Source organism: Lepisma saccharinum, chromosome 18 (assembly GCF_977018435.1).
Source record: "Lepisma saccharinum chromosome 18, izLepSacc3.1, whole genome shotgun sequence".
Classification (NCBI taxonomy): Eukaryota; Metazoa; Arthropoda; class Insecta; order Zygentoma; family Lepismatidae; genus Lepisma; species Lepisma saccharinum.
Genome location: NC_139246.1, coordinates 3,982,370 through 3,998,882, shown reverse-complemented (window position 1 = coordinate 3,998,882; position 16,513 = coordinate 3,982,370). Strand labels below are relative to the sequence as shown.

General features: G+C 40.1%; 1 protein-coding gene across 1 annotated transcript in view; it reads left to right on the top strand.

Annotated features, from left to right (window-relative positions):
- The first annotated feature begins 4,636 nt into the window (after positions 1-4,636).
- LOC146002337 (endoglucanase A-like) overlaps positions 4,637-16,513 on the top strand; it is a 51,034-nt gene continuing 39,157 nt past the window's right edge. The window contains exons 1-2 of the mRNA XM_083140067.1: positions 4,637-4,760; positions 7,790-7,954. Of these exons, the coding sequence (XP_082996193.1) occupies positions 4,691-4,760; positions 7,790-7,954 (235 nt within the window). The 5' untranslated portion in view covers positions 4,637-4,690. The remainder of the gene's footprint in view (positions 4,761-7,789; positions 7,955-16,513) is intronic.

Sequence of the window (16,513 nt, the reverse complement as noted above, 5' to 3'; positions counted from 1 at the left end):
ATGTCACGGGGACGGCCGCCATCTTGGTTCCGCCATCTTGAATTCAACTTTTTTTATTTAAAAAGATATGCGGGTCATGTGATACATGACCATAGGCTAGAATTTCGCCAGGATGTCAAATCTGAAATCAGATTTCATGTAACTTGATTTGGTGAAAAGTTAATGGCAACTGAAAGTGATGTTTACCTGTTGCAGAATGCGCTCCACATGTTGTACGTGCTGGACAATGCACGTGTGCAGACGCTTCTCTCAATATCTGTGGACACCGAGCAAGGTGTCATGATACGTTTTTCTACATGACGAAGATCACGAATTTTCATACCATACACCACAGCCTTAACGTGTCCCCAAAGGTAGAAGTCCGCTGGAGTTAGGTCTGGTGATCGGACAGGCCATTCAACTGGCCCACGTCGACAAATCCATGCCCCAGGAAATTGTTCATCCAGGTACTGACGCACCTGGACGCCATAATGGGGAGGCGCGCCATCTTGTTGAGAAAACCTGGGAAATGTACCATCTTCCGACATCAGGACATTATATTCCTAAATGCTTTCCTTGTTAGGTTTGGCAGGTTAGGTGTAGGGCTATTAGAATTAAAATTACTTTGGTAAATAGTTCCCAACACCTGATCATGTATTTTGTGGTCTTCAGCAATTTCTGCTATTCTCCACTACCTGGTGACAGTAGTCACACCCACTTTTAATTTAAAATAACTTCTTAGCAGTAAGTAAGCACTGCCAATGAATATAATAAAATTAGAAAAAATACAATGTTATGGTATGATTTAGGTAATTATTTTGCTGGTTAAAATAGCCACAACGCTGTTCTCAGCACATGGTGAAAATAGCCCCACATGCTACTTTCACCACCCAGTGAAAATAGTTCCGGCCATTTTTTATATACGTCGCTAAAGCTACGGCGAGATACCATTACCAATTTGCGGATTGCCCAGTATTTTATGCATGTTCAGGCTGTCTACCAGTCAAGTAAAAGTCAAGAAATTATGCTTTTGGTCAAGAATTTTTGCTATTACTCAATGGTATAGTGAATTTGCTTTGTTATATACCATGTTCGTGAATCTGGCGACAATGATAAGGAGGAAATGCCTTGCGGCATAGAGAGGGTGAAGGGTTGCCAGTGGTAGCCATAAATTACTATAGCAGGACTTTTAGCCATAAATTACTATAGCAGGACTTTTAGCGTAGTAAATAAAAGCCTACATGGGTCAGTATTATGTAATTATGAACACCGAAAAGAAGCCAAAGAGTAATGAAGTAAAGAAACTATATCTCCTACGTGTTAATTTGTAATGTTATCACGAAGAAACACCAATATTATCACCAGTGCCCGGAAGTTGAGGACCGAAAAAATATGAAAAAAGACCTAAAAAATATGTTGTTTCTCTGATCATGTATTAATACAATTTAACAATATTTTTTCACATGTTCCGGTCTGTTCCCAGGCATCACATGCTTCCAAAACACATGCATTTACCAACGTTAATCAAAACTGTAAAAAAAAAAAAAAAGTTTTTTTTCTCGTAAGACGTACTTGAAGAAAGTTGAATTTTAATGAAAGTTACATACCTTACTCCGCATTGCAGGGTCATCATCAGGTGCTCTGGTGCGAAAGAGAGCCGACAAACTTTGTTGAACAAGAAGCTGGGATGCAGTTTTCCTTTATTTTGCCTGGGCAATGGCTCTCAAATGTTTTTCACACCCTATATGGTGCTGCACATGGAATCGTTTTTCTGCAGAAACGTTTGTTTCACACAGTTTACAGAATAGAATTGTTCCATCAGTTGAAAACACATCGTCTCCGAAATCGGATACACTTTGTCCTAAGAAACATGACTTCGATGGTTTAACCGTAGGCATCTTGAAGAGCACTGAAACAAGTGGCCTCGTAGAACTGTCTCCCTGCTAACTCTCCCACTAACACTGCTGCCAAAGAGCAAGGAATAAAAAACACTTACAGTTGGCACTCTCCGCTGCCTGCTCTGCACCTAGTATTACCAACTGGTGGTAGTTAATTGTTGCCACAGAAAGACGTTGGCTATTGTTTCAGTAATCCCGCCTCCTACGTGCTTTTGCTGGCAGTTGAGCGATTGTTAATTTTGTATGAAAATATTACAAAAACTTGAAAGAAAGCCTAAAAAGGACATGGAAAATATTAAACAAAAATACGACAAAAAGCAAAAACTGGGAAAAAGAACAAAAATCAAAATAAAGGTTACGGATTCTGACTCCCTTTCGTGTGAAATGGATAAATGCCTTCCTTGGATACGTCTATTACATCACAAAGAAAGAAGACATTTCCTTAACTTCCGGGCCCTGTGAGATGAAACTAATAACACGATTATAGAGACTCGCCATGAGACAACCCGTAAGATGGTACAATGGTCTTCTATGTGGAAGATACTTGATACATTAACAATAGTGAGTGAAAAAAATCGCTTGATAAATTTTCCCTATTTTGTAACACACAACATTCACCGATTTACCTTGCTAATTGCATCATTTCTCGCCGCGACTACGAACGAATATCTTGCATGTACCATCGCTCATCCTCATCTTCGTGACTAGCCATAAGTGGTAGAAATGCGAGGTAAAATAAACCAAATGAATGAACACTTACCGTCGTAGTATCCCCCTGTGAGGTCCTCCCCTTTCTGCCCCTTGTCGTCAAGTGCGGAGTCTCCTCTCCAGGGGATCCTGTTGTCTGCCGGGAGCTCTCCGGATCTCTCTGCCTCGTAGAACATGAGGGAAAGTCCCAAGAGTTCGCCATAGTCGAATTGCGCAGCTGCAAAGAAAATAAAATATATTTATGTTTCTTATAAGGTGACTAATAATAATATAGACAACAATAAAACGAGGAATCGAGACCGCAGCACGGAGCTCGCAACGTTGCAGGCTTGAATACTTCACTCGTACACTCGTTGTTCATTTGTTTGAAATCACGGAAGTCGAAAGTCATCCAGATGTTGGCTGAAGTTCTTCTAACGTGTGGAAATGTATGTACAAGAACAATTTTAAATACTATGTGATTTCTATGGTGAAAAACAAGTGTCTATAAAGTCAGATAACAATGTGTTCTTAGCTTTATCTGCTTGTCGTATTTGGCGCTGCAGTCCAAGTGCAATTCGAAAGACTTTCAAAATGCCCATTCTTTATTGTTGCAGATGTCATAAAAATGATTTAATAGAAGTTCGTGTCGGGATATTTTGGTGTCATACACAAAAGTTTATTTGGTCTATTTTCGTATCTAATGCCTATTTGCCTGATATTCGAAATTAACTTTCATGTGTTGTAGGCCGAAATATGGATATTCTGTATGAATGTTTTCTATTCTGGACTATCAACTGTTAGAGTGTATAGGGATGATTCTTGAATAGTAGAAATAATAATTATTATTACTATTATCACGGTTATAATTGTTACTTTACAATAAAGGTTATGAACTAATAAAAATTAAAGAATTTAATTCTAAATTATTATTTGAATTTGAAATGGAATTTAAAATTTTGGGTGCGTAAGCACTTAGGCTATTTTGAACCCGTCACACTATACGGGATCCAGCCCCTTAATATAACATAACTGTAATGTCGTGTAACTAAAATATTAAAATATTCTGTCTTCGGTTAAAAGCTGAGGCTGTAATGGGACACTTAGCACATAATGTATACTACTTGGAAGTGAGGTGGAATGTCATCCCCTTACACCCCTCTAAATAATAATAATTATTATTATTATTATTATATTGTTATTATATGATTACTCGATTCACCAGATGATTGAATATCCATCACAACTGTCTTTTATTATTATTTATATTTCATACAATTAATGTATTGAAGTTCATAATTATTGTATTTTGTTATTGAGTTTTACCTACTTCGACCAAGGGAAAAACAAACACTACAACAAAAAACAACTTAAAAGCCATGCGGAAATATTATTCTTAAAATTGATATTGTGCGATCTACCACATAAAACTATAATTTTTAGAACCATTCATTATTTGAACTCAACGGTAGAAGAGAATATAACATGGATCCTATATTTTGTACTCATTTTTCTATATAATGCAGTTTTTACTCAAATACTAAATAAATTAACTTTATTTCTGTTATTAATAATATAAAGAACAAGTTTCAGTTTTTCTGTAATTTGGAATGAATGGTGCCAATTTGCAAAAAGAGGAGGGGGACCCACATTCCCGACCCCACGTATAGACTCATGTACAGGCTCGTTCATCTTCTGAAACACCTACTCACTTGATTGTGCTATAGATTTGCTAATCAATCCTTCACTGAGACTATCTGAGTCAATCAGAGCAAAATAAAAATAGCAGTAATGCTGTTGTCTTCTTGGCACTGACTTTTCCATTATTTCACCTTGATACATTTATAGATAAATTACATCGAAGCAGGTGTTCCACCAGAACGAAATTACACCCATTCTTTCCATGCGTTTACGAAACAGAATATAATGACTTGCCTTGGTGGTTGACAAAAAGATGAAAAACTTCCGTAATGATCAGACAGTAACGTCTTCAAACAGGAAACAGATTTACAGTTGGCAGGTAATCTCTTACGCTTCCACAGTTGTGAGAAAGAGGCGTTGTTTTTTGTCTCCCATTGTTCCAGGTACTTCTGCTTCTAGGTATAAAGCAAGCTGTGGCGAAGTAAATGGTCTGTCTCACCATGTGGAAGTCAACTCTATTGTGTGCATTCCTCTTGTTCTCTGGTCGTTTTGCAGGTAACGTTGGAACTAGTTGAAATTTTCTTTTCTGGAACTGTGTTTTAGATGGCGCTGACGTGTCTGGGAATTTCGTAAGGAAGGAATGTTAACTTAAAATTCGCTTACACCTGTTTGCTTTCAGCAGTTAGTGCTTCAATTTTAGATTAGTGAGGGAAATTTGGGTACGGTGTGTTATTACTAGACCTCGGATTGTAGGTTTTTAACCTTTTTTTTACCTTTACAGGTAAGAAATAGTAAGTTATGTCAGCGTTTCGTTAAAAAGCGCAACAACTGATGAAGTTTTATTGTTCCTAAAAAAAACTATTTCGCTTTTTAGAACATTCTTGTATGTTTTTATATATTTTTAAAGGTTCTACAGGATTTTTATGTCACACGTGTGTTTGCTTTGTTTGGTCATGAAAAAATTCCATGTCAAACGTGTTTGAAACGTGCTCTCTGTAGATATCCCTTCCTCCAAGTCCATGGTGATTTTTCAAAGCTCTATACAAAGCAAAATGTCTGGTGTCACTGTTACCAGTACAATCCAAAGTGATCTGATCTGTTTGGTCTTGCTCACTTTCGCGTCACTTCCTGCTTTGTTGCATTCACGCCTTGCAAACTAACATTTCAGCATTGAAGTTTGCACCACTGACTATGTTTTTGTTGAAAGATTATTTTCAGCACATAAGATGATCCTCACAGACAAAATTGCAGATTTTGACTGTGGATAACATGAAAAACGATTGTTGCCTAACTATACGGCGAAGATTGAATTTTAATAGCAAATTTCCAATGGTAAGTTCTGCCATCGCCGTAGGGTTAGGCAACACACATAACGTTAGGCAAGATATAGGTGCCCATTTTCATTGCCGGTGACTATACCTAATCAGCATTTTTCAGGAATTTTTAACAATTATAAGTTCTTTTGAACCTACTTCAGGATTTTTCAAGCCTAACTTAAGATTTGTAGGACCTATTTTAAGTTGTTTAGAACCTATTTAAGGGTTTTTAGAACCTATTTTAGGATTTTTAGAACCTATTTTAGGAGCCTAAAGCACACTTTTTTAGAACCTATAAATGCGAAATGTAGTTTAGACTAGAACCTGGATGTTAAGCAGTAAAGACATTCAAAATAGGGAGAGAAAAGGACACCAAAACTTGCTACCAATGAAAAACTAAATATGCTGACCAAGGCAGTAATTTATTTTATTAAAAACATAAACTTACGTAACGTTTCAACCTTCTAGCAAGGTCTTCATCAGACTCTGTATCAAGTACAAAAGTTTTGTACTTGTTACAGAGTCTGATGAAGACCTTGCTAGAAGGTTGAAACGTTACGTTAGTTTATGTTTTTAATAAAATAAATTACTGCCTTGGTCAGCATATTTAGTTTTTCATAATCATGGAAACAAGGCTTAATGGAGTTATAATTGCTACCAATGAAATACATCTGCAAACCATGCTCTTTTTAATTAGGTCAGCATACTTGATGGCGCTTGACAAGATACTTCTTCAAATTTTCCATAGTTTTGTCTTCTATTCGACAACACATTTTTCACTACGGAAAACCCACGTCTACTGACGTTACTAGAGTATATTTAAACAGGAAGAGCTGAAAGTCCTGAATAGAAAAAGTTCATATTTTTCTCGGTGTATAGTTCGGCCTGCAACACATGGAATTGAATTTCTAATATCAGAAAAATATATGTTTATATACATTACACACGAAAGTAGGTAAAATATACTTTTGTGTACGAAACCCTAATTCCTAGACCTTAACTTACATTAAGTCACTTTTATGTAGGGTGACAGTATGTCCCGTTATGACGGGGACAGTCCCGTTTCAGAGGCGTGTCCCGGTCGTCCCGTCCATATTATTAAAAAAGACACTATTTGTCCCGTTTTATGAAAATCTACGAATTATCTTGAAAACCAAGAATTTTGAAAAAAAAAAAGGACGTATTGTATTGTGTGTTTCGTTATTTATGGAATAAGTATATGCAGTTTCTCTACGGAATTGCAATAAGAATGAGAGAGTGAGATGGGGAAGAGAGAGAGAGAGAGAGAGAGACTTTCTCTCGCTCTGTCTCTCTCTCTCTCTCTCTCGGTTGGATTGGGTTGGGTATATTGAGTTGGGTATTTTTCTCTTTCTCTTTTAATTTTTCTCTCTTTTCAAATCTAAATGGAGAGAGAGAGAGAGAGAGAGAGAGAGAGAGAGAGAGATTGAAAGAGAGAAAGAAAGAGGAAGAGAGGGAGAGAGAAAGAGAGAGAAAATGTGCCTTAACACAGTTGTGTGTCTGATATCTAGGGGAAGGTTTTCTGGGAGATTCATAAACGATTGATGAAGAATGAAGCTGCTTTTAAAAAGATTGATTCTTCTGATAAATACTCCTTGCATTACTCAGCTTCAGCGTAGGACTATCATCATAGGTTGTTCAGAGAGACCGATAAACTATGTAAGTCATACCGAGATTATAATAACCATTTGACAACGGGGGATCATATTTCAGTCATTCTTTATAATGTATCATTTATGTGATTCATCCTTTAAGAAATAATAAAAGTAATTTTATAATTAAGTCTAACCGATTTTCAGGAAATGGGGGTGGGGGATAAGTGATCTCCTTGGTATGTCTCGTGTTTGGGTCAAAATATTATGATCACCCTATTTTTATGATATCTGTAACAATAAAGTATGGGCATTTTAAAAGTATTTCGAATTGCACTGCACTTGGACTGCAGCGTTCAATACGATCGGTAGATAAAACTAAGAAGACATTGTTTTCCCGCGTCATAAACAGTTGTTTTTCGCCACAGTTATCACATAGCATTTAAAATTGTTCTTGTACATACATTTCCACACAGTAGAAGAACTTCAACCAACATCTGGATGACTTTCGATTTCAAACAAATGAACAACGAATGCACGAGTCAGGTAGTCAAGCTTGCAAGCTCCACGCCATGGTCTGTATTGCTCGTTTCATTGTTGTCTATATTATTATTGGTTACCTTTTAAGAAACTTAAGCACACTGTGTTTTCTTTGCAGCTGCGCAATACGACTATGGCGAAGTCTTGGGACTTGCCCTGATGTTCTACGAGGCGGAAAGATCCGGGGAACTCCCGGCAGACAACAGGATCCCCTGGAGGTTTGACTCCGCACTTGACGACAAGGGACAGAACGGGGAGGACCTCACAGGGGGATACTACGACGGTAAGTCTTGACTTATTGATTTTGCTTTGCTTTCCTTCCGCTTTTTGCTGGTCGCGACGATGGGGATGGGTGATGGTATGATAAAATTTATGAACATCCATGCCCAGATCTAGATTCGAGCCCGGGATCCCTGGCGTCTATGCGAGCTGTGCTAACCTCTGAGCCACGGAGAGTGTCACGATGGTATGTGATCAATTGTTCATGGGCAGAGAGTAAATAACATTCTCTTGGCGATAAGTTTACATTTTCTTATTCATCAGCGTCTTCTACAAGTTCACCACCGCGAAAAAATTGAACTATATTTCTCAGCTTCCAATGACAGAGGGGTTCGGGATTGTTACGATGTAGTTGCATTTGTTCCTTTACACTCAATAACAACCTCAAGCCAGTGAACATCTCATGTCCCTTTGAAGCTGAACCAAGAAGGTCGGAAAGAACTCAGGGATTCCAAAATCTTGCCCATATATACAACTTATTGCATTTACCCTCTGTTTATTGGCTGCAAATATTAACAATTTTTAAAATTCCGATATGTTCATTGTTGTCAACGATCATGTATCTTTTAATTCTAGTTTCAAAGCATTGAATATTCACTTATCTCGATGTGATGTAGTTGCTCAGGTTTAAATCAAATTTAACATGTAGTCTAATTTAATAATAACCGTCCAGTTTCGACTTCACTATGTATTAAAATGGGATAACACTTGTCTGTCGCAAGCGTATGGACACAAGTTATGTATTGCCATCTGTAAGTAGTTTTGCCTGAGCAGTCCCGTTGTTATAAATAAGTATTGTTTTTCTTTCTTCAGCATATAGGCAAGTAAAACGAATTATAATTTAAATTCTCAGTAGTATAAAATTGTGACTCCCACCCCAACTCTGATTTCTTGACTAAACGACCACAAAAAGTTGAAAAACTCACTTTCTCTCCCTGTTCCGCGCCTCATTTATTACGCTGACGACGTTTCACGGGGGCAAAAAGGCAGTGATGAGTGAAAGATGAGCTCTCATCTCCTCATCCTCTCATCTTTGTCATTCTCTTTTTATTCTCTCATCTTCCTCTCATCCTCCTCTCATCCTCCCATTTTTCTCTTATCCTCTCATTTTTTTATTTTCTTATTTTCTTATTTTTTGAAAGATGAGTGCATCTTATCGTAATTTTCCAAGTCTGGGACCAAATGTTTATATATCATGACCTACGTAAACCTCTTTTCTCATTCTCTCATTCTCTCATTCTCTTATTTTTTGAAGGATGAGTGCACTTTATCGTAATTTTCCAAGTTTGGGACCAAATGTTTATATATATCGTGATCTTCGTAAACCTCTCTTCTTATCCTCTTATTCTCTCATCCTCTCATTCTCTCATTCTTTCTACCTTTAGAATATTGTCGTCAACATTAGAGATGAAGTTGGAGTGCTGGAATCAAGGGAACCAAAATGTTTATATATAGTGACCTTCGTAAACCTCTCTTTCGGGGGGAACGATGTGGCATATACACACGCACGCGCTCTCATCTTCTCATTTTCTTATTCTCTTATTCTCTTATTTTTGAAAGATGAGTGTATTTTATCGTAATGTTCCAAGTCCGGGACCAAATGTTTATATATTGCGAGCTACGTAAACCTCTCCTCTCATCTTCTCATCTTCTCATTTTTGAAAAATGAGTGCACCTTATCGTAATTTTCCAAGTCCGGAGCCAAATGTTTATATATATATCGTGACCTTCGTAAACCTCTCCTCTCATCTTATTATTTTTGAAAGATGAGTGTATTTTATCGTAATTTTCCAAGTTTGGGACCAAATGTTTATATATATATTGCGACCTACGTAAACCTCTCTCTCTCGGGGAGGGAACGATGCGCCACACACACACATACGTGCGCGCGCTTATGTATTGTAACACAAACAAACAAACAAATAATAATTGTTGTTTTTTAGGATGCCTGGCCCCTATAACCTCGCCAGGGTGCGTGGTGCCCAACCAAAAATGTAAAAGTTTCTAATGGCTGCGGTTATAGATTACCGCACCTCTGTAGAGTTTCACGTGTTTTTTTTTTTCCCCCAAACTTCCATGAAACCCTACAGAGGACCTCCGTAATGCATGCAACGTGTACTAACGACTCTAGTGTTATTTGATGTTGTGATATTTTTTGGATATAGAGTTTTATTGTGAGATATAGATAAAAATAATTATGTTTATTATAATATTTTCTTGATGAAGATGGAGAATGTATGTGTGTGTGTTACAAATAAAGTTGCATGCTTATTTTCTAGTGTGTGTGTATGTGTTTTTGATGTTTCGACAGCATCTGAAACGATAAAAAAGAAATTTTATTGTTAATTTTCACGTGTAAAAACAACAACAAAATTTTGTGCAAATTTTCTGATTGTCTCGTGCTATAGTCCAAAAAAGATATTGTAGCTGATAGCTAATGAAATTGACATTTGTAACTGATCTGAACTAGTGAAATTCGTATTGTGCCATTGTAACTGATTGTGCTAGTGCAGAAAATTTCTTATTGTGTAAGAAAATAGATGTTAAAAACTTGTTAAAACTGCTCTGTGACCCTCTCGTTTTTCACGTCGTAGGCGAAGGACTTCTCTGCAATCAGGATGACACTGCATAGGGTATCCTCGGGCAAGGCATCGTGGAACTCGCAGACGACCTTGATGTTGGTTCGATCGTTGACCACCACCTGCTTTCTCTTAGATGTGTTGATGACGGTCATGGGTCTCCGTGCTTTGAACTCGCTGGGCGTGTAGTACATGTCCACGCTTCCCTCGGTCACGCGTTTGTAAGCTGAAAACGCTTCGTAAAGTTTGAGGTAATCGTTTTTGGTCACGTCAAGATTGTAATTCTCGCGCGGGAACACTTCATTGCGTCCATTCTTCAGATAAACGTTCTTGATCTTGCAGTCGTCGAATTTGCTGGAATCTTTTTCCTGATTCTTGTCCCTCCCGGTCTGAAAGAGCACTACGACGAAATCTGGCATGTCGAACTGTATGTTGTTGAACTGCGTCGTCACGTCAAATTCCATGTGACTTCCCGTCGCCATCTTCTGCACGCACTGGTAACCGTGAAAGTGAATCGGCACCTGTGGACTTTTCAAGATCTCCGCTTTGTACTTGAGGGCGTAGTTTGTTTCGTATTCCACCACCGGCATTCTCAATTCCATGCTTTGGATGACGCATTTCGCTGCTTCGGGTAAAGTGTTGGCTATCGGCGTGGTGCCGTCCGGACCTAAAGTAGCATATCGCATCAGTACGTTGTTATCGTTGGCCGCTCTTCGAAACGTGACTCTCAGTCCTCCCTTCCACATGATCTCCTTGTAGTCCGAGAAGAATCCTGGAAGCAGACGCATGGGAAAAAGCACCGTGTGACTTCTCGTCGATATTTTGGTCCCGGCTTCGAATCCTCCCGCTTGATAGTACGCTGCGTCCGTTTTGGATAATTTCAACGTTCCCACTGCCGTCGACGTGATGCCTGGATAATCTATTCTGTCGATGACGGTGTTGTGTTTCCTCACCTCTACCTGCGAGAACAGGTGAGGCACGAAGTTGTCCACGAGTATCAAGTTTGCTGCTGCGGGAAACGCGTCTCCGCTTTCTTTCTTCACCACGTCGAATTGAAGGTAGAGGTCTGCTCTGTGAGGATGAATGAACCCATCGCCTATGTCCACGTCGTATTCGATCTCCCTGTTCGCTTCGTTCAGATTGGCGAACGTGCGACGGTTGGGAGGGAAAGATTGCAATTCGTAACTTTCGATTTGCTCCATTTTACATGTATGGTTATTTATTATACGTTGATCTCCACGATGGCCGTCGTAGTGGCACCTGCGAAATCCACCACGTCTCCTTTCTCGTTCGTCACCACCAACTCTATGTCGTCTATGCGGTTGCGACATACTGGAAAATAGATCGGCGAAGAGGGCGTGTAGATGATCGGTTCCATGAATTCGGAACTTGGTTTGAAAGTGGCTATGATTCCCGTCTGCTTGTGACTTCCCAGTAATCCGTCCGAGGATTTCGTGATCATACCTTCCGCCACGTTACAGTGTACGTTCAAAGTTTCTATGGCCAAGAATTTAGGAATGTTGGTTGCCACGTGCTTGATGCCAGCTTCGAGTTTTGTGTTGTTCTCGAAACCTAAAAGTTCTCCTATGGTGCCCAGGTCCACGGTCTCCGTCGCGGATAGGATTTCCACTCTGTGCGTGACCGAATTTTGAGAAAGGTACGTGCCTTTGGGTAATTGAGCTTGCAAAGTGGAAAGATTGTATTGTCCTGGCGTGACGACGATGTGTTCGCTTCCGACGCTAATTTTGTTGTTGTGCTGCGTAACATTAGGTATGAGGTACATGCTGTAGAATGCACGCAGAGCCACGGATTTAGGATAGACGATGTCGTCGTGCAGCGTGAGTTTCAAGATCGAAGATTCGCTCGTGAGATGGAATACGCCCATCGTGTTTAAGATTCCACAATGCTTTCTGGAAATCCTCGATCGTAGGGTTATTTATTTTAGAGAGAAAGGCGAGCACGGAGAGGCAGAGATGACCGCAGTTCACGTCTCCGAAATCTTGAATGCGTTCGTCGTTGTAGTATATGGAGGTTTTGTTTGTTTTCAGATAATGAACTAAATTTGTAGGTGGAACACCTCCGAAAGAATCGAAAACAAATGCTTTATCATTATTGTTTTTGTGGTAACATATCCAATGCGTGCCTGGATTTTCTTGGCCGTCCAAGTTGACTACTCCGCATTCTCTTCTTTTGATGCTTGAAGGTAGCGAGTCGGACATGAAAACTCCTCTGAAGTGTTTGATTTGTAACGGTTCGATCAGAGATTCAATGTCTCGGTTGGTGAGTGCTTCTGTTTCTTTTTTTTATATTTCTTCAAAGCATCGAGGTTGCTTTTTTGTTTTTTGGTTATACCTTTCCCCTTCTTCTCCATGGCCAGGTTGTGACGTTTCTGTTCTTCCAACTCGGCCTTGTTCTTCTTCGAGTCGATGACGGTTTTCGCAATGGCGGCACTTCCGCCGGCCAAACTTCCAACGGCTCCCAATGCTGCCAGGATGGCCGGGATGCTGAATATGAAACCTCCGATCTTTTGCTGTTTTCGCGAACGCTGCAACCTTTTCAATTGAGGTGTGCTGAGCAGCAATTTCATTCCATGTCCTTTCGACAAGCAAGAACGTTTCTTCTCGCGTTGTTTCTTGGTGAGTAACCCATCAAGGGTACCTAGATTTTTTAGATTCGAATATGGTATCTGGTACACGACACCCTTGGGCTTCATGTTGATGCTCTATGTGTTATTTTCACGGTATGTTATTTATATATATATTCTGAGATTTTTTCTTGTGTAGTTTTTTACGGTATGTTATTTATATATAAATATTCTGAGATTTTTTTTTCACGGCCCCGCAGTCGCTACACAAATTCTATTACGTGCTTTGTTTTCTTGCCAAGAAGTTCCTTTGTCCCCTTGTACACGATTCGAGTTTTGTTCTCGATTAAAATAGATAGCTTCTCATCCGATAACATGTTAGCGTATCGATCTGGTAAAAATAGACTGTATTGTGCATTGAGCAACAGGCGTACCTTGGGACCATACTGGGTAGAAACGATTGAACCGGAAGTTATCGTGTAAGATTTGTCGACTTCCAATTCCCGAATTTTTACATACTCAAATGACAAATTTAGCATTTGTTTTAATGCTTGGAGCTCACTTATTTTTTCAGTCGTCATATCAAAAAATTTCAGAGTGTTAGAGAGAAATTTAATTGTTTTTTTTTCACGATGTGTGTTATTTATATATACCGAAGATTATTTTTTTTCACGATGTGTGTTATTTATATATGAAGTTTTTTTGACACGTATATATATATATATTATTATTTTTTAACAGAGGAAGAAAGTCCGTGCTTCGGAAAACGCGAGGATGTGCGTAGTGATATCTTCCGTCTCCTGCATAGACTTGTACCAATCATCAGTATACCGTCTTCTTCCCTGCCTTGCCTCGTACAGTTCGTCCGACCTATCGTTCAATTTCTCCCCCGCGGCCGAAAGCAGAATGTTGAGATCACCGCACCTCAGGCCGCTGATCTCCCGAAGATGGTCCTTGAGAACCATTTCACAAGGGATGCGAAATTCCGGCGTTGTTCTTGCTATGATTAGAAGTTTATTAACATCTCCGTTTACTATCTTTTTGAATATTTTAGATAGTAGCTCGGGTGGCAAATCAGTTATACGAGACATGTTTATTTTTTACGGTATGTTATTTATATACCCCACCCCAATTTTTGTTTCGTGTTCATGGCGATGGTGGTACCCAGTGCGGCGACCCGTTCACCCAGCGATGCGTCTCTGCTGACGAATCTTTCGAAAGCTGCGTGCTCTAACTTTCTGTCTGCTTCGTGACGTGCATCCAGATCCGTCTGCGTGGTGTTGTAGGCTATGTCGTGATCTTTGCATGCCGCGTCTAACGGATTCACACCCTTGTCTCCTCTCTCCAATCTTTTCTCGAGTTTGGTACCCGGTCCGCAGTACTGGTAGCCAGGTAAATGCATCTCGAAAGGTAACTTGTTGATGATGTCGTTCACAAGCCCCTTTCCTTCGGCCACGTTCCAAAATTTAGGAGGCAGCGTGTTGATGATTTTGATCAGGTAACCTATGCCCTTGTCATCGTTCACGATGAAGTTGGAAAGTTTCGTGCTGATCATGTCCACGATGCCAACCTTCTCGTTGTAGAAATTACGGTTGCCTGCATTCTCTTCGCCGGCTATCACCAACAATCGGTCCACGAGTTTCCTCACATCATCCACCCAAACAAATTCTTTGGGTAACGTGTTGTAGCGTTTGACGCCGCTGCCTGTTTTGACCTGGTTCCAAATCGGTTTGATGAGATTCCTGTACTTCTCGCCGCTACTCGATTTCACCCTATTCTGCGAGGCGTCGTTGTTCTGGTACAAGGCATCCGTCATGATCAGAATTTCCTTGTAACTCTGGTAATCTTCGTCGGTATAATCTTTCGGCTGCTTTTTGGCAACAAGTTCCCACAGTCCCACCGTACCCGGATACCTGGTCCAACTATCCTTGTCGCCTAAATTGACTTTAATGTCGTTGCCTTCGAAGGTCACCTTCGATTTCCCAATCTTCCACACCACACCGCCGCCTTCGTTGGTTTCCATGCTGGGATACAATCCGAACACTTCATCCTTGTCGAACTTCCCCGTGCTCAGGTAGTCTCGTGCCAAAGGTCCCAACTCGATTTTATCCGAAGACGACGACGTGCTGCCTATGGCTCGACGTCGTGCCGGTGCATCTTTCAGTTCGAACGGTGTCGAAGGAATGCTCGAAATGGGCGTGGGTACAGCATAACTTTTAGCTGCGAGTGGTACGAGTTCATTAATCAAATTTTTATTTTGTTCCGTGACACTTTTAATTTCTTTACCTAGACCGCTGATGGCATCGATCACAGGTTGATCCTGACGTTTCTTCTCTTCGTAGAATCCGCGATTCTCGGATTTCCAACCTTTGAAGCGTTTTGCGAGGTAATCGCGAAGCTTGAGATTTTCGTCTTCAATTTTTCGTTTCCTCATGACGTTATTTATATACGTCGTTTCTCACAACGTTGCAACGTTTAGAAAGTCGTTGATTTTGTTTCTGTATTTTCCGTCGTTGGGTTTCCTCGTCATGTCGATCGTCACGAATCCGAAATCGTCAGCGTTCCAGCAAGAAGAGCAGCCTTCCGAAAATTGATTGTAGTTCATGTCTCCGCCTACGTAGTCATCGTACGCGTGCTTGAGGTTGGTGTGATCTTGGCGAAACAAACATATGAAATTAGCATTGTCGCGTACTAACTGTTTTGGAATTTTGGAAAACGTTTGAGCTAGGTAGAAGCAATCCATTCCTTTGTGACGACCTTGCGTGAAAAAGTTGCGAATTTCATTTTGATTTTCCAGGATGGCGTCGTCGAACACAACAACTGAATTTTCACGACAATCGTCAAGTGGTTTTATTTCCGAGGCAAACGTTGCAATGTCCAGACCTTCGTACAGTTTCATCAGTTGCTGGTATTTGGATTGCTCCAAACTTTTCGAGAACACGTACAGGTGCCTGTTCTTCCAATCTAACCAATTCGGTGCGAGGAGAAAATTGTCCACGAGCAGTGTTGTTTTCCCACACCCCGAAGGACCTACGATCAGACAGCGGATGCTGTCGGGAAGCAATTCGCCGTTCTTTTTCTTCGTTTGACTTTCCGAATTAGGTAAACGTTTCACAACATTCCACGTACTCACAAGATCACTTCGTTTGAATCGATCCAACTTGTTTCCGGAAGTCCCAGCCATTTCACCAAAAGTTTGTTGCCTCTCTTGCGCAAAACTTTTTCAATAAGGTACGTGTCGGGGTATTTAGTTTTAGAGAGTTCCTCTTCATAGAAGCGCCCCAATAAAATTTCACCGCCACTGTCCTTTATTATATACGTGTGACGGTTCCCGGGTAGAACTCGAACCACGGTAAAAAGTTCGGTGCTCCAGTTTCGTGTGAAACCCCTGTCGAACGTT